This window comes from Vombatus ursinus, unplaced genomic scaffold (assembly GCF_900497805.2).
Source record: "Vombatus ursinus unplaced genomic scaffold, bare-nosed wombat genome assembly UNPS02014810.1, whole genome shotgun sequence".
Classification (NCBI taxonomy): domain Eukaryota; kingdom Metazoa; phylum Chordata; class Mammalia; order Diprotodontia; family Vombatidae; genus Vombatus; species Vombatus ursinus.
This window is the reverse complement of record NW_020954588.1, coordinates 21,587,844-21,606,645: the sequence shown is the minus strand read 5'-3', so window position 1 is coordinate 21,606,645 and position 18,802 is coordinate 21,587,844. Positions and strand designations below refer to the sequence as shown.

The following is an 18,802-nucleotide window of genomic DNA, read 5'->3' as shown; positions in this document are numbered from 1 at the left end:
ACCACTGAATCACTGAATCTCAGAGCTGCAAGTGACCTCAACAGCCATTCAGTTTAACCTATGCCCCTCAAAAAAATATTTACCTCCAACATACCCAGCAAGTGGTCCAGTGACAGGGAACTTCCTCCCTCCTGAGGCCTCCCATTCCACTCAGATAGTTTAATTGTTAAAAAAAAAAAAAAAGTTTTCCTGACACAAAGCCCACATTTGTCTCTTTTTAAATTCCACCAATTGCTCCTGGTTCTGTCCCTTGGTACCAAGCATTACAAGGCTAATCCCTCCTGTTTAAAATAACTGAACATGGCTATCCTGTGCCCCTGAGTCTTCTCCAGGCTAAACATATCCAATTCATTATTTCAATTTTCCTAATATAAGATAGACTCAAAGATCTTTACCATCCTGGTTCCTTTCATAAAATACTCTCCATAAGATACTCTCATCTTCTTAGAAACTAGTTTATCAGTTATTGTAAAGAACAGCTCACTCCTCATTGTGACGAATACCATGACAAAGGAAGCCCTCAAATATCTAAATAGAATTGTGATCTCATTGGTATGGGAATGTTCTCCAATGACTGACAAATATGATGCTCTTAAAAAAATGCTTGTTGAGTGATTGAATAATCTTTGGATGCTGAGTACCCAGAAGAGGTCCTTGGACATGGTATCTACTTAAGAAAAATTTTGTTAAATTTAATGGAATAAAAACAGCATTAAAAGGAGAAAACAGACCTGAATTTTTAACCTTGACTCCATCAGCAAAGTTACTACATCATCCCCCATACAGTCATATAATGTTACTTGGCTATTTTATCTTCAAAATGCAAAAACAAAAACATTTTGCATTTATTTAAAATCATTTTTCCTGACTAATCAAACAAAGACTACGTAGTTTCCTGAATAGTTCTAGTGTTTATAAAGTCCATGGTTTTCTTCATTCTTTGGCCATTCTTTGGCATGTCTGGTGTGTAGGAAAATGCTTAATTAATGAGAAGGTTTGATGAACCAAAGACCACACTGGATTGCATTAACTTTTACTTCAAAGGTTGCAATAGTGAAAGGGTTGCTCTTTTGAAAGCTGTAGGGACACTGAAAGTCAGTCCTTGATCTTGGGAGTATCTCATTTCTCATTCTGCCCTGCTACTCCCCAGGCCTAACCTCCCTCATTCACACTCAGCAGGGCTTTCTGCTTCCTTTTCCTAGCAAAGATCCACCTCCTCTTGGCTTTTTTAGGGCCCTGTTATTCAGACCCAAGAAAACTATGAAGGCCCAACCCCTGTAGATATATAAATGTTTCTCCAAACATTTGAGATGTCTTTACTTTTGATCAAGTGGAACATAATTTGATAGGCCAAGCTTTTCAGAGTCTGTTAATAACAGGCCCAACCTTTCAGGAGGCAAGAGTCCAAAGAGACTTCTGTAAGCATTTAGAGTTCAGAAAGTATTGATCCTTTCAGTCAGATTCCAACTCCATTCAGCTAGCAGAGAACAGGGCCATTGCTGGAAGAGGCTTGCTTTTTTTTTTATTTGAAATGACAAAAGGAAATTTATCATTTAAAATTAAAGGACTTCCACCAAGGCTTCGTCAGATATGCTCATCCCAAATGAGGCACTTGTAAAATGAGGCTGAAAGAGAGCGCCAAGGAAACATTCAGATATCAGCCTTATCAAAGGAAACAGCCGAGAGGAGTCGAGAGCTGGATCAGACAGATCACCCCCTTTTTTTCCTTTGCAATTCAACAACCTTTTGGGGGACATTTTGCCTCTAGTGAAATTAAATATATAAGTGTTTTCTGCCTGGACCTTAGAATACTTTGCCGGCTTAGAAATGCCTTTCTTTTCATCTTAAAAAGCAGCCACCCTCGGGCATTTCAGTTCACATGCTGTTTCTTGTTGGGCAAAGTTAAATCCAATTCATTGGATCATAGATCGAGCTCTGGAAGACACGTCAGAGGCCACAGAGTCCAAGCCCTTTATTTTGTAGGTGAAGAAACTGAGGCCCAAAGAATCACACGACTAGCCCAACGTCACACAGGTAATGAATAACAGAAGTGGGATTTGCACTTGGGGACTCTGACTCCGGAGCCAGTGTTCTTTCCATTGTACCAATTTAATTGAATTCAGTTCAATTCAATTCCACTTTAAAAGCATTTATTAGTCACCTAGTCCTAGGTGCTGGGGCTGCAAAGATGAAAATGAAGCTGATTCTGCTGTCAAGGAGTTTACGTTCTACAAGAGAGGAAATAACATGTGTGTCACTCACTATCTCTCCGGCCTCACTATACGTTTCTCTCCTTTCCACATTCTAGAGCACAGTCAAACTGATATTCTTTCCATTCTTCACATGCAGAACTCTACCTGCCATCTTCCACGGCTTTGCACTAGACGTGCCCCATGCCTGGACTACACCCTCCTTATCTTCATCTCTTAGAATCCTTCTCTTCTTTCAACTCCCAGCTCAGGCACCTCCTGCTATGTGATGTTTTTCCTAATTCTCCCAACTTCTAATGCCTTCTTTCCCTGACTACCTCATACTTAACTACCTTGTAATGTTTCATAATATATATGTATACCTACATACAGTCTGTTTATCTTTATATATAAAGTCTCCTCCAGTTTAATGTAAACTCCTTGAGAAGAGGGAATTTCATTCTTTGCATTTGCTCCTAGCATGATGACCTGGATATAGCTAATGTTTAATAAATGCTTGCTGATTATTTAATTTACTACAACCTGTGTGACTATGTTTGTGCCATTTCATTTCTGTGCCTCAGTTTGTGCAAATGTAAAATGACAGGCTCAAGCTAAATGACTAGCTTTATAATCTATCAATCAATCAATAAATAAGCATTTCTTAATCACCCATCTTACGTGAGGCACTGTGCTAAATGCTAGGGATGGCAAAATACAGTCCTTGCCTTCAAGGAGCTTACAATCTATGACCCCAAGCGAATACAAGTTATATATAAAATAAATGCAAAATAATTTCTGGGAGAGGGAGAACCAGGAAAAGTCCCTTATGGGAGTTCGGCATCTCTCTATGTGTTATATGATTTTGGATAGGAAGGAGAAAATTTAGGAAGAGTTAGTCTCTCCCTATAACCTTCTAACAGATGTGGGCTGCCAAGCAGAGCAAAGGAAGGAAAATTCTGGTAAGTCAAATTCTCCTCCACAGGCCTATTGCTGCTACTACAGACTATGACCATAAAATAGCCTGTTTCCTCATCTATAATATGGGATATTAGTAGCACCTACATCACAGTTTGTTGTGAGGATCAAATGAAATAAAACATGTGCAGGGTTTTGACAAACTTAAAGCACTATATAAATTCAAATTTTTATTGTAATTATTAAAACAACAGTTTCATGGGCAAGGTAGCTATAGAGACAATATTCAACCGTACATACTATATGGGCCACATGAAATATCTGTACAACTCATTGTGTCTATTAGAATGATAGGACATTCGGTTCAGAGTTAAAAAAGACTTTAAATATCATAGAGTCCAATTCCCTCATTTTTCAGATGATGAGAAAAGTTAAGTGACTTACTCAGGGTCACCCAGTTAGCAAGAGTCTGAGGCAGGATTTGAACCCAGCTATTCCTCATTCAAGTCTAGAACTCAATCTGCTAATGCATGCTGTTATGAGTCATCAATTAAATTCCACAAGAGATCAGAGGGCATTTGCATTTCTGTTCACAACAATGAATTGTGGTCTATTTTATGGAATTTCTGAGCTGGAAGGAACCCTGAAGACCATTTAATCTATTCCATTTGTGAAGAGGAATTCCCTCTATAGTATCAGTAGAATATAAGATCCTATTGGCAGGGACCACTTTGCTTTTGCTGTGTATGCTTTGAAAATAGAAGATTGAATAAATACTCATTGGATTGAATCAAATCCTTGACATATGGATGGTCAGACACATGGATGCAGACTGGAAGACTCCCAGTGATGGGGAACTCACCAACTTCAGAGGAAGCAGCTCTTAACAACTAATATTTACAGAGTGTTTTACAGTTTAAGTCTATCTCAGAAAGTTGCTTCTCCCTCCCAGAAAGCCATCCCTCCCCACCACAAACCTAGGGACCAATGTTATTGCTCATTGAGAAGTAGAACTATGACAATTGTTAGTGTTATTCCTTCGAAGTATTGCAGCTGAGAATAGCTTGTGGCAGAATGACATCTAAGAAAAACACCTGTGAACCTTCAATCAGCAAGTATAATAAGGAAATAATGTCATGGGATAGAAGGTGTTAGAAGCCTGAAATCCTAATTCGCAAAGAGCGTCTTCTTTTGAAGACAGGTTGGGGAAATCCCGCTGTAACAGAAACACATCAATGGCAAAAGGGCTACATTTTCCAGTATGCCTGGCTTCAAAACATGATTGTTCATTGAGGAAATCCCTAACCAATCAATCAACAAGCTTTTATTAAGTGTCTAATATGTGCAAGGCACTATGCTCAGTGCATGTGATATGAAGATAAAATATCTCTGCCCACAATCTAGCTGCAAGGAAAATAAATACATATTTAGGCAAACATATAATTTTGGAAGGAAGACACTAGCAGCTGTAGAATCAGATAAGACAGTCAACTAAGGAGTCTCAGAGATGGAGGTAAAGAGGAAGCCCATCCCAGGCATGGGGAACAGTCAATGTAAATGCATGGAGACACAAGGTAAGAGTGACTGAACCATATATTCTGTAAGAAAGAGTCATGTCAACTCAAGTCAACAAGCATTTATTATGTACTTTCTCTGTCCACAGCACTGTGCTAGGGATAGAAAGAAAAGCAAAAGAGTTCCTTCCTACCCTGAAGGAGCTTATACTCTAATGGAAAAAAATATGAAAACAACAATTTACATTCAAGATATATACTGGGAAGTTATCAACAGAGGGAAGGCCCTAGCATGGCAGGAAAGGAGATGCTGGGGTGAAGACTAGAAAAGGCTTATTGATTTGAAGATACGATTTTGACTGAGTCCTAAAGGAAGCCAGGGAAGCTTAGAGGCAAATGAGCATTTTAAGCATTGGGCATAGACAGTAAAAATGCCCAGAGTCAGGAGATGTACTGTCTTGTGCAAAGAACAGGGAGGAAGCCAGTGTCACTGCATTGCAGCATATGTAGAGGGGACCAAAGTATAAAAATGACTTGCAAGGCAGGAAGGTACTAAGTTGTGAAGGAATTTAAAAGCCAAATAGAAAAATTCATATTTGATCCTGTAAGTAATAAAGAGCTAGAAGAGTTTGTTGAGTAAGAGGGTGACATGATCAAGACCTGTGTTTTTGGAAGATGACTTTGGCAGCTGAGTGAAGGATGGACTGGAGTGGGAAAAGAACACCCGGAAAGCTACTGTAATAGTCTGACTATGAGGTAATGCAGGCCTTCACCAGAGGGGTGGAGAGAAGGGGACTTATATGAAAGCTGTAACAAAAGTAAGAATTAAGGGACTTGGTAACAGATTGGATGTGATGTGAGAGTAAAGACTTGAGGATGACACCTAGGTTGTGAGCCTGAGTGACTTGGTAGGGAAAGCCAGAAGAGAGAAGAGCGGGGAAAAAGGGGAGGGGAGGGTGGAAGAATGAGTTCAGCCAAATTTAGTTTTTATTTGGCCCTAGACAAAGAAGGAACCACTGGAGTTTAGTAAGGCAGTGACATTGTCAGACATATTAGGAAAATCACTTTGGCAAGTGTATGGAGAAGTGGAGAGAACAATTAGAGGTCTCTTATGATGGTCCAGGCAAGAAATGGCAAAGGCCTGTGCCAGCTCAGTGGCTATATGAGCACAGAAAAGGGAATAACACTTATAATAGCTATAAAGGTAGAAGAGACAAGACTTTGCATCTGATTCAATATATGAGTTAAGTAAGAGAGTAAGGAGTTAAAGATGATACCATGGTTCTGAACCTAAGTGACTAAAAAGATGGTGGTATCACTGACAGAATAAGAAAGTATGGAAGAGGTGTGGGTTTGAAGGAAATGATGTTCAGTTTTGTTTCAAACACTGGGAATTAGAGATGACTCTTGGACATCTAGTTGGAAATCTCCAAATATGCAGTTGGTGATGTGAGAATGAAACTCAAGAGAAAAGCTTAGAGATAGATATGTGGAGCTAGGAGTTATTAGCATAGATATAATCATTAAGCCCATGGGAGCTGATATTAGTCACCATAGAATTTAGAGACAGAATACAAGGATCCAGGAGAGCTCCACTGGGTACACCTACAGTCAGGAGGTGAGATATTGATGATGATCTAGCAAAAGAGGCTGGGAGGGATGAGGACTTTCATTCCCCCGGGACTGTGTGGCTGGGTATGCTGGTATTACCATAAGAGCATGGGCTACAGATAAGAAAGCCTGGGATTTGATATCAGGGTTTGTGAGCATGATGGAAGAGAGATAAGCCAAAAAGCACTGGGATGACAGTGATCAGGCTGAGTAGAATCCAGAACCAGCCAAGACAAACAATATGGAGACATGGAACAAAAGCAATGGTCAACAGTGTTTGAGCTGTGACAATAGGGCTGCCTGCTCTGAAAGAGAAAACTCTTCATTCATAATGTGGGTCTTGATGGAGACTATTTCTTAAACATGCTTTGGTGAAAGGTTTTTGTTGTTGTTCAGTTGGGTCTGACTCTTCATGACCCTTTTTTGGGGTTTTCTTGGCAAAGATACTAGATTGGTTTGCCATTTCTTTCTCCAGATGATTTTACAGATGAGGAAACTGAGGCAAATAAGGCTAAGTGACTTGCACAGGATACCAACAGCTAGTAAATGTTTGAGGCTGGATTTGAGCTCTGGAAGATAAGTCTTCCTGACTCCAGAGCCAATGCTTTATCTACTGCACCACCCAGCAGCCCTGGGGTGAAAAGTAGGAGACTGCAGTTGCTTTGGAACAAATTTGAGCTTTTTGCTCTCTTATTTTGCTATTAGTTAAAGTTAAAATTCAATGCTGTGCTTTTTCTTTGCCTGATATTAGCATGGAGAAAACAAGTTAGCTGACCAGGGTAGTTCCCAATTGACCTAGGTAAAAGACAGCAATCCAAAACAAGAGATTTATCATCTGAAGTAGATTATATAATCCCTATGAATTCCTGGGTGACTAGAAAATGGATTATGTCTTAAAAGCTAATAGACAAGAGGGAAGACTATAGGAGATGCATGGGTTCTATCCATCTAGAAATGGTATATCAACTTTTCAGAAAAATTACCTTTATGGTCTTTTCCTGAGGAACACTCTAGATAATTTTCTTCTTCCAAAACTAGCTGAAATTCTTAAAAGAGACCAAAATTCAGAACTTCAATAGACCTTTGATCTTGACAAAATAGTCACTAGGTCCAACAGCTCAAAACTCAATCTATCAATTCCTCATTCCGTGCAACTCTTGTCCATGTTTTTTGATAAATCCCCCATGGGGGGCAGGGTTCCATCCAACATTTTGACATTGTATAGATACCAATGCAGTATAAGGGCTATACATTTGTTACCTCTTTTCTTTACTACCTAACCAGCCCACATGTATTTTCCAAATGGGTGGATAGATGGATGAAAAAGCATTTATAAGGCAGTTATTTTGTGCTAAGCAGTGGGGAAACAAACACAAAAATGAGATAGTCACTGCACTTGTTTATATTCTAACAGAGGAAACTATATTCACAGGGGAGTGGTGGCCAGGAAAGGGCATTCTGGTCCAGAAAGTTATAAGAATGATGATGGGAGCCATAAAGGAACAGATAAATACATTCCATTAAAGAGCAATAGTAGAGTTCATTTTATCACATCTCTCTGATGACATACTTTATGCTGTTTCTCCTACACAGTTCTTTGGTTAATATGCTGCAGCCTACTCATACTAACCATGTATCTCTATAATACCTTTGGAGGACTCACAAATTTAATTAACTAGAAATTGTGGCATTCTATGACTCACAACCATAACTCACCAGAAGAATACTCATGTTCAAAAGATGGGGCTTTGCTTCAGTAAGAAAATTAGGGTCAAGCTTAATTAACTTAAAGGTGTTATAAGGTCCTGCTGTGTTTATTGTTTGTTAACTATAAATAAGCATTAGATTTAGCACAGCAAAACTCTACCACAAAAACTCTCCTACAAAAAAAAATATCTCCCATAAATGCCAAAATCATGCAGGATTTCTTCAGTCATAAAAACAGAGGGTTTTTTTAATGACTTTCTATAAATATCAAGTTGGGAATAAAACAGGAAGACATATGTTTACCAAACATGTTCATCTCCATCACTGATGATGTACAATAAAGTTTAAATGGAAAAGGAATTCCACATAGATGTTGAGGGCCTCTAAGTGTTCCTATTTGCGAATGACACTGTGCAGCAAGCCTCAGAATATTGCAGAGCCTCTTACATGAACCACTCAATCACTCAACACACTTTTCCCTAAGCATCTACACAGGAAAAACCAGATGGATGAAGAATATCTATTGTCCAGACCACGCATCTGGATGGACAATCTGTAGATCTGTTTCATATATCTTAGACATGCAGGATATAAGGAAAAAAGAGAAACAGAAGGAGAAAAGCAGTTTGGACTACCACTGGGAAACTGTGAAGTCCTTTAAATGACCTCGAGCTTCTCCCTAAGACCAAATTTAATATCCAGACAAATTCTTTATTAAATTGCTAAACCCTTTGGAGAATTTCTGCAGGATTGAAATAATATGAGTATGTGATCCTCCATTTGGATTCTAAAGTGACTGGTGACTGTATTTTTTAACTTGGAGAAATTTGAATTCCCTGGTCTCATATCACTTATTGTTTGGGAAACCACTCCCTGACACAGAGACAAATAGGTATTTCTGGATCTTTTAGCCAACTTTTCTTATGAACACATTATCAAGATTATGTCTAAACCTGCTTTTGCCACAGGAAAAGTATCTGTATGGTTGGTCATAATATGGAGACCTGGAATACCAGAGAAAAAAGAAAGTCTCTTTTCATATATAGAGAGAGAAGAAAGTAACTTTATTAATATTGGTAAATTAAGACAAAAGTTGCTAACTTGGGTATGCTTCTCTCTGCTGAGTATATCCACAGAATCGTTCTATGCTGCCATCTGTTGGCCAGCTGATATTTAGTCTCTTCCCTTCAGGCACGGGGGTCTAATCAACTTTTTGAGCTGATAGTTCCCAGGCTATGTCAGCTCTTTTAGATGTAGACTCCAGGCGGCTATACCCAGCCAGCTTGCTTCCAGAAATCCTTAGGTGTTCAGAAACCCATTGTTTCTGCCCTCTTGATCAAGTTTAATTCACACCCTAAATTAAAATAAGAAAATTATTTTTTTTCCTACTCCCATGATGTCATTTGTGACCATGCAACTCTCACCACAATAATAAGACTAAAAAAAGCTAGCTGGGTGAGCCAATAACGTTCATCATACCTCACAAAGAGAAGCTAGGAACAAAATCACTGACCTTGGTTTGCAATTTTGCATTTGCTTTGTTGGATTTTGGGCCTCAAAGACAAACACCCAAATTCATAGAAATGACATTTATTCTTCTCAGGGAGGTTATGCATCAAAAGGCTTTGGAATTTGAATAAAAAAATTGCCACTTACCAGATGTGGGATCTTAAACACATTCAAGATCAAAGCATTAGGGTTGGAAATTCAAAAGTCATCAAGTACACACACACACACACACACACACACACACACACACCCCTACCTTTCACAGATGAAGAAATTGAAGCTCAAAAAAGTGGCTACTTAAGATGACTAAACCTCAGTTTCTTGATCCATAAAATGGTGATAATAATATGTGTGTTGGCTACCTCAGGGTGTGCTGTAAGGAAAGTGAAATAGGAACATGAAGCATTTTAATATAAGTTTAGGAAATCAAAGATAAGGAATTAGTGGATGGAAGACAGAGAAGAGCAGAAAAGAAAGGGATGAAAAAGAAAAAAAAACATTCTGAAACATCCAATTTATTGAAAGCCATTTAAATCCTGCTCATATAAATTCAAATTCTGTAGCAGCAGGAGCACATATGGTAGGTAGTTCCTGGGTAACAGGAGAGACATCTAACATAACAAGGTATTAATAAGCACCTGTCTGGCTTGGAAGATTATTATTTAGAAGAATGAGTGGAATTTTGAACGAGTTCATCTTTTCTGATCATGGAAATGTGATTATTTATAGACCTAATGGGCAAGGGAAATAGACAATCCAAATGTTAATAAGGATCACAAAATTACACTTCACCAAGGAATCTCAGCCTCAGAAGTCATAGAACTCCCTAGTAATGGTAATTTTGCTGTCAGCCCAAACTCCGAGCAATAATGCCCTTAACAGGACCCACTTTGCCATTCATTATGCTTATTGTTAATAAAATAAGGTACATTTGGCTTGATAGATTAAGGAGCTGCCCATGGTCATTACACCATGAATGGAAGAGTTTACTATTCAGCTCCCAGGGCCCAGAGCCCTTGAGGTCACATTGTGCATCTGCACACTCTGGTATCTGATGAATCCAGATCCTCTGAAATGGATTCTCACCCAGGACTTGCAGTGGCATCAACTGGCAAAAGAGCTGATACTGTGCAAGCTCTGGCACTGTCCCATACTGTGTTATTACTGAGGGCTCTAAAGCATCTTATGGCAGCCGGGGGATTTGCACTAATTTCTTTGCCAAGCCTGTAAGTACAGCCAAGGTTGCAGCCTTGCTAGGTTCAGGTTTCCTGCAAAAGGGGTAGAGGTTCCAAGACAGCCCAACAAGGTAAATTGATCATGATCATAATTGTGATCATAATTAATATCTCCCACACCCACTTCTGAGTTTGACTCTGCTACCACCCTTGTATGTACCCAAGGCATCATTAGAGAGCCCTTCAAGTTTAAACAAACAAGGAGCTGATAGGGACTGTCAAATTTTATTTCCAATGATACAAGAAGACAAATGTATCTATAGTACCAAGCGTATGGCCAGGGAAGGAGAAATCCCTGGAATTCTTTTTGAATAGATGGTCACCGGAATGTCATCGTACTCCAATATGGTCTGGAGCCACAACACCATACCTTTAGGCTCTGATGTATGCTAGGAAGGAATATTGTTATGCATGAAAAAGCTGTAACAAAGAATATTTTTCACTTGGGACAAAAACAGTTGAATGTTAGTAGATAAGGATAAAATGGAGGTGATGGTGTGGGTAGGGACTTTTATCAAACTGCCTATGAAAGCATACTAGAAGAGGGGGCAGGGTGCAGCTAGGTGGCACAGTGGATAGAGCACCGGCCCTGAAGTCAGGAGGACCTGAGTTCACATCCAGCCTCGGACCAAACATTTGATACTTACTAACCATGTGACCCTGGGCAAGTCACTTAACCCCAATTGCCAAGAAGAAGAAGAAGAAGAGGGGACAGTCTTACCCTCATCATAAAGGGGTTGGGGAAAAAAAGGAGGGCCCCAGGAGATAGCGCAATGGCAATAGGACCAAAGGGTTAGGTTGGTTTGGCAGGGAGAGGAAAAGAAGGAATGAAAGACAAAGGCTTGAGATGCAGGAACAGTGGCAGTCATGGGAAGGGAGAGCATCCCCTCTGGATGCTGGCACCTTGGGACAAATCCCTACGCATGCTACGTTACTTATATTTCTACAATAGGGCCTTGTTTTGCCCCTACATTCTTTTACTTTCATCAACTTTCCTTGGTTACAAAACAGACATCTAGTTATTAAACAGTAGATTCAACAGCACAAGCACCATAACCTCCATGGATAACTATGACATAATGGCCATCAATATCAAGACGTAAGTACAATGTCACAGGATGTGCTGAGAGGATAAAGGGGGGAGGAAAGAAGGAAGGGAGGGAGGGAGAGAAGAAAAAAGGAAGAAAGAAAGAGAAAGAAAAAGAGAGAAAGAAAGGAGGGAGGGAAGAAGAAAGAGAGGGAGGAAAGAAAGGGAAAATGGAGGAGAAATGGGAGGGAATGAGAAGCAAGAGTAGTAATAATACCTTAGATTGATGCAAATTTTTACTGAATAGAAAGCACTTTTACTATATTATAACATTTAATCTTGACAACAACACTGTAGACTATATAGTACAAGCATCATTATCGGGGCAACTAGGTGGCGCAGTGGATAGAGCACCGGCCCTGGATTCAGGAGGACCTGAGTTCAAATCCGGCCTCAGATACATAACCCTTACTAGCTGTGTGACCTTGGGCAAGTCACTTAACCCCATTGCCTAACCAAAAAAAAAAAAGAAAAGAAAAGAAAAGCATCATTATCCAAATTTGGCAGATGAGGCTCAGAGAAATGAAACAACTCGCCCAAGGTCTCACAGTTAATAAGTCATAGAGATACTATTCAAACCTAGATTAACAGTCTTGGTGCAGCATTCTTTGCATTACACACCATTGCAATGAGCACCATCTTTAATATTCATATGGAATTCAGCAATTCAATTCAAAAATATTCATTACTTAGCATTTATTGTTGGAATACCAATATCATTCAAATGAATAAGTCCTGCGGCTCCTAAACATCTCAGAGTCTTGATAACAATTTTCCTCCATTTGATTTTAAGAAATAGTGGGAAATAATGAATCAGAGAAGCATCTTTGCGTGATCTCTCCACTCCATTTACCTCATGTCTATTTTTTATATCTTTGAATATTCTTATATTTAGTATACATTTTGTCTCTGCAGATGGAAAGTAAGCTGCTTGAGGGCAGGGACTCATTTATCTATTTATTGTGATCCTAATTGCCCGGAACACAATAGGAGTTTAATAAATAGTTGTTGGTAAATGGATTGATTTGTGCCCTAGGCAAGACACTAAGAGACTTCTTCTGTATAAAGGAAGGATCCCACTGTCTTCCTAGACTAAAACAACTGGAGACAGAATTCAAGACTTAGAGCTGGAAGGGACATCATGGGCCACTGAGCCCAACCTCCTCATTTGGCAGATGAGGAAACAGTTCAGGTAAGTCAAAGAATCTTAGGATCATAGACCTAGAACACAGACCTAGAACTGAAAAAGACTTCAGAGGACATTGAGTTTACAGGAAGTTGAGGCCCAGAGATGTTAAATGACTTGCCTAAGATCACAGAGGTTTTAGGTGACAGACCTAGGATATGAGCCTAGGTCCTCTGCCTTCAGTTATGATGTCCCTTCTGAAGAGGTTTGGGGTGCTTGGACTCCAAGATCGCGACGCGGGCTCTGCCTGAATGAATTCAACTCAAATCTTCTTCCAGCCAGAGAAAAAGTTTATTAGTGATAAATCATATAGGCCAGACTCTTAAGGAATCTGAACATTAGTAACGCCCATGGGGACGAGCGGGCATGAGAAAGTCTCAGCCTTTTGGGCATGAGAGAGTCTCAGCGTTTGAATGGGGGCCAGCGTGGATCTTATATACACTAAAGTAACTTGGGGTGGCCAGAGGAGGGGGCTGGGAAAAGGGTCTAGATGAGAATTCTGATTGGAAGGTCTGAGAGACTGAATAGACAATGGGAATAGAAAAGGAAGAAGTTTGAAAGGCATCTGCATAAGATCAAAAGGTGGGGCTAGGGCTTTCAAAGGGAGATAAGGGGAGTTGATAAGGAACCAGAGACCATAAAACAAGTTTAAGGGATTTCTGGGGCCCACAGACAAAGGAACCAAATTCCTTTTGGCAAAAGGGGCAAAGGTCTAGGCTTCTGAAACTGAATGATGGGCCCATACCCCATCATTTCCATTATCCCACATTTTTTGCCATACCACACAACCTGACACCACACTACTTATCAAATCTAAATGCTATGAACAACTCCAAATTCCACTGGGCATGCAAAGCCCTGTTGCTCTTAAGTTACAACCACACAAAGAGAGCAAATTTCATGAGGCATCTTGCACCCAATTAAATTCTTTGTGTTGTTTCTATAATATGGAAGGTAGTATGACTTAGGAGATGGATTTCTCAGTCTAGAGTCAGAAAACCATGGGTACAAATCCTCTCTCATATACTTACCAGCTATGTGAGTCTGAGCAAGCCTATTCTAAGTCTCAATTTTCTATTCCCTAAAATGGGGATAATAAAAGTATCTATCACAAGATTGTGTTGTATAAGTATCAAATGAGATAATGTGTGTAAAGCTCTTTGCAAGTCTTAGAGTAATGTGTAAATATCAATTACTAACATTATTTGCTTGAGAAAACCTTTAAAGTTTTTCAAAGAAAAATTGACTCCTGCTTCATCCTAGAAGAGGCTTCCTCAAACTAAGGCAGAGCTTCCTAAAATAGCAGAGACTAACAATATATTTCTATTCACTTCAGTTCATAAATTCATATAGGCATAAAACTAGAAAGAATCTTAGGGACCATGGAGTTGAATGACCTCATTTTATAGATGAGGAAACTGAGGCACAGAGATGGCAATGACTTGCCCAGGGTAACACAGCTAATAAGTATCTGAGGCCAAATTTGAACCCTGCCCTTCCTGACTCAAGTCCAGCACCCTAACCACTTCACAACACTGCCTCTCTATTCAATTCAGTAAGCATTAATCAAGTCCTAAGTTTATGTTACACACCATGATAGGCACTGGGGATATAAAGACAAAAAAAAAAGTCCCTGCCTGCAAAGAGTTTACACTGGGCCATCACTCTCCCAATGAGTTGGATGTTAGAATAACAATGGAAACCAGTATTTCTACACCACCTTAAGGTTTCATTTGAGCTTCACAACTAACCTGAGAGGTTGGTGTCTTTATTATTTCCATGTTGCTGATGAGAAAACTGAGGCTTAGAGGTTAAATGACTTATCCAGGGTCACTAGTATGTACCTGAATTAGTATCTGAAGCCAAGTCTTCCTGATGCCATGTCCAACACTCAATCCACTTTGCCACGTGACTATTTCCTGTGCTCTTGTGGGTTCCATTCAAAATAAAAGATTTATGAGAATCAAATCTGATGAAAGGAATGGAAGTTCTCTGGAATCAAAGGCATAGAAGACTCACCAGTAACAACAGTGTTAGCAGGAGAGAGACAGAGACAGAGAAACAGAGACAGAGAGACAGAAACAGAGAGAGACAGAAAGACAGAAGACAGAAGACAGAAACAGAAAGACAGAGACAGAGAGACAGAAACAGAAAGAGACAGAGAGACAGAGACAGAGAGAGAGAGACTAACTTTCCTTTGGGGGTAAATTTGAATATTTTCACCTAAGGCTCCCTCCCCCTCTTTCCCAAGGTCCCTTGCCTGACTGCACTGAGCCTTCCTCTTCTCTTTTCTTTTAGTAGTGGCACAATGAGCAGCTCCTCTAGGATGTCATTGGACTGAAGAAAAAAAACAAAAACAGGAGAGCACTCACAGTTGAACAGCAGAGGACTTCCACACATATAATTCTCAAAGACCTTAAAATGGAACAAGGCAGCTAGGTTGCACAATAAATAGAGCACTGACCTGGAGTCAGGAAGACCTGAGTTCAAATCTGGCATCAGATACTTACTAGTTGTGTGACCCTGGGTAACTTGTTTAACCTTGATTTGCCTCTGTTTCCTCATCTGTAAAATGGGAATAACAATAGCATTTACCTCCCAGGGTTGTTGTGAGGATCAAATGAGATAAGAATTGTAAAGTGCTTAGCACAGTGCCTGGCACATAGTAAGTGTTATAAAAACATTATTTGTCTATCTATCTATCATCATCATCCTCATTCCAGTTCAGCTTTCTCATTTTCTTATTTCACTAAACCTGTGCCTCTCATGGCCAAGGGTACAAAAAGACAGGTTTTTCAAAAGGAGGTGCTGTACTGTCCCAGGCGCCCACTGGGAAGACAGGAGTACCCCCAGTAGGAATTAAGCTTGATAAGCAAAACATTCCAGCTGAATAAGTGACATATTTTTAATAGCACCATCATGTCCATAGCTGAGGACTTTGATAGGAACAGGTTCTGATGGATAATAGATCTCTTTTTTAGCAGGCACAGGGAAAAAAAACTCAAACATGAAAACCTGCTCTGGGATAGAAGGCCAAAAGTCAGTTTTTCTTGGACTTGTTTCTGTGGAACACAGAGGGCCAGGCCCAATGATACAGTTTAAGCATCTGATTGGAAGGGTCCAGGGGAAAGCCAAAGATGCAGTGGGCTTTCATTGAACCCTGGACCTACTATTCTTCATCCGGACCAGATGGCAGAGGGAAAAAAAACATATTTGAAGGCAACAAGATTGGTCTTTGGGTCATCAAGTAAAACATCAATTTGGGGGGAAGAAAGGTTATAGAATGAGGTCATTTACAGGCTCCTCTACAGATTTTTAAATAGGTTTTTAGTTCTGGCTTTTGCCCCACCCCATCCCCTTCTCTGCCACTGCAAAATAATTGACAATTATTTGCTAGGCACGTGCTATGTGCCAGGCACTGTACTGGGGTTACATATACAAAGAACAGAGCAGAATGCAGAGAAGGGAGTGGATAAGCATTTTTTAAGCACCTATTATGTGCCAGACACTGTACTAAGTGCTTTACAAATTGATTAGATAGATAGATAGATACATAGATACATAGATACATAGATGGATGGATGGATGGATAAATAATAGGTAAATAGATAAAGCATGTATTAAAGCTTATTGTGTGCCTTGACCATTTATCTAATATGTGCCAGGCACTGTGCTAAGTGCTTTACAAATAGATGAGAGAGAAAGGTAAGATGATGATGATAATGACGATGATGGATAAATGATAGTTAGATAAGTAAATGGGTAGATAGATAAAGCAATATTAAGACTTATTGTGTGCCTTAAGCATTTATTAAGCACCGAATGTTAGCCAGTGATAAGTGCTTTACAGATTAAATAGAAAGATAGATAGATAAATAGATAGATGATAGATAGATAGATAGATAGATAGATAGATAGATAGATAGGTAGACAGACAGACAGACAGACAGACAGAGCATGCATTAAGGCTTACCATGTGCCAGGAGCTGGGCATACGGGTTCGAAATAAAAGAATTCCCACTCACTAGGGGACAAAAAGTCAAAATTTAGTAGGCTGTTATAATGTGAACCAATTCTCATTTGCATACCAGCAGAGACAGGGCAGGATGCATGCTATATTATCTCTTAAACTCTTAATTATTTTTGGGTGAGCTAGATTTAAGCTTGCCAGTTAATGTTACACTATTTCAAGGTAAATGAAGCCTGAGTATGTCTTTTATTACCCAAGAGTTCCTAGTAAACTGTGGGCAGCTAATAAATAGCAAGTACTAATGCATAAGACTCTTCTAGGGCTGGGATTCCAGGGCAGTAGGAATTAGAGCTGCTCAGTTTCATTGTGATATTGGAAGCCTGAAATTTACCAGTAGGAGATGCTATTCTGTATTCAGTAAAACGGTCCATCAGGAAGGACTCAATCCAAACTGAGGAGCATTTCTAAAGGATTTACTACATGCCAGGTATTGTATAACTATGGATTAGTTACTGTACCACTGTGAGCCTCAGTCTCTTAATCTGGAAAATAGGCCAGGGGGCAGTGAACTAGATGGTCTCTGAGGTCCCTTCCAGCTCTAAATCTATGATCCTTGGATTGTGGGATAATAAAGCTATTTCTCTGGTCCAATTGAGGGCCATAGAAACAAAACCTTATTGATCCAGTTACAACAAATACTTGTCAGCAGTCACTTTCCACAGTTTGTATGTGTGCTGAGAAGAGGGAAACCTTTTATCATCATGACCTTATCAGTTCCGTTGGTCCTTCTTCACCTAGAAGAGTCTCAACTACCTGCCCCCCCTCCCAGTTGTTATTTAGTCATTGTGTCTGACTCTCCATGACCCCATTGGGGGTTTTCTTGGCAAAGATACTGGAGTAGTTTGCCATTTCCTTCTCTAGCTCATTTTACAGATGAGGAAACTGAAGCAAACAGGGTTAAGTGACTTGCCCAGGGTCACACAAATAGTATCTAAGACCAGATTTGAACTCAGGAAGATGAGCCTTCCTGACTCCAGACCTGTCATTCTATCCACTGCACCACCAGCTGCTCCCCCACCCAGCAAAGGGGGGAGGGAGGGAAACCTATATTCCCAGTCTATTCAGTATAACATGTGCAGAGTCTATGGTTTCGCCAGCGTAGAGAACTCCTGGTATGTGAAGTCTCTCCACCAATGCATATTGCAACAGATCTATGACTTAGTAGTTGAGTCCTAGGAAGTTGTCTGCAGCATATAAAAGGTTAAATGACCTGCCCTGGGTTATGGTTTATGTCAGAAGCAAGATTAAAACCTGGGTCTTCTCTCCAAGTCCAATCCTCTATCCACCATCAAGTTGCCTCTACCAAAATAATGATTGTAATAATGTCTCAGATTCGTTTCTATATGGTTTACAAGGAGATTCACCAAGAGTTCCATCTTCTCTCCTCATCTTACGTTCTCTAAGAACATCTGCCACTATTTTCTTCACTTACAGACAAAGAGATGGCCATTCTCCTTGCCAAGGCAAACCATTCTAGATATATCCTTGATGCCATACCCTACCAATGTTCCCACTATTATCCCCACTTTTCTTCTAATCTTCAGTCTCTCCCTAAGTACTGGCTCCTCCCTTGCCTCCTACAAAGATACCCATCTTTAAAATACCCTCACCTGAACCAGCCACTCTTGCTAACTCTCATTCTGAATCTCTCCTCCTGTTTGTGACAATTACTCAAAAGTTTCATCTACATTTAGTGGTCCCACTTTCTCTTCTCTCAATTTCTCCTCAATCCTCTCTAATGTAGCTTCCAATTTCATCATTCAACTGAAACTGCTCTCTCCAAAGTCACCACTGACAAATCTAATGGCTCTTTCTC

The 18,802-nt window shown here is 39.9% G+C and overlaps 1 protein-coding gene across 1 annotated transcript in view; it reads left to right on the top strand.

Moving 5' to 3' along the window:
- Positions 1-6,473: 6,473 nt before the first annotated feature.
- KCNMB2 (potassium calcium-activated channel subfamily M regulatory beta subunit 2) overlaps positions 6,474-18,802 on the top strand; it is a 70,780-nt gene continuing 58,451 nt past the window's right edge. The window contains exon 1 of the mRNA XM_027875775.1: positions 6,474-6,565. Within this exon, the coding sequence (XP_027731576.1) occupies positions 6,474-6,565 (92 nt within the window). The remainder of the gene's footprint in view (positions 6,566-18,802) is intronic.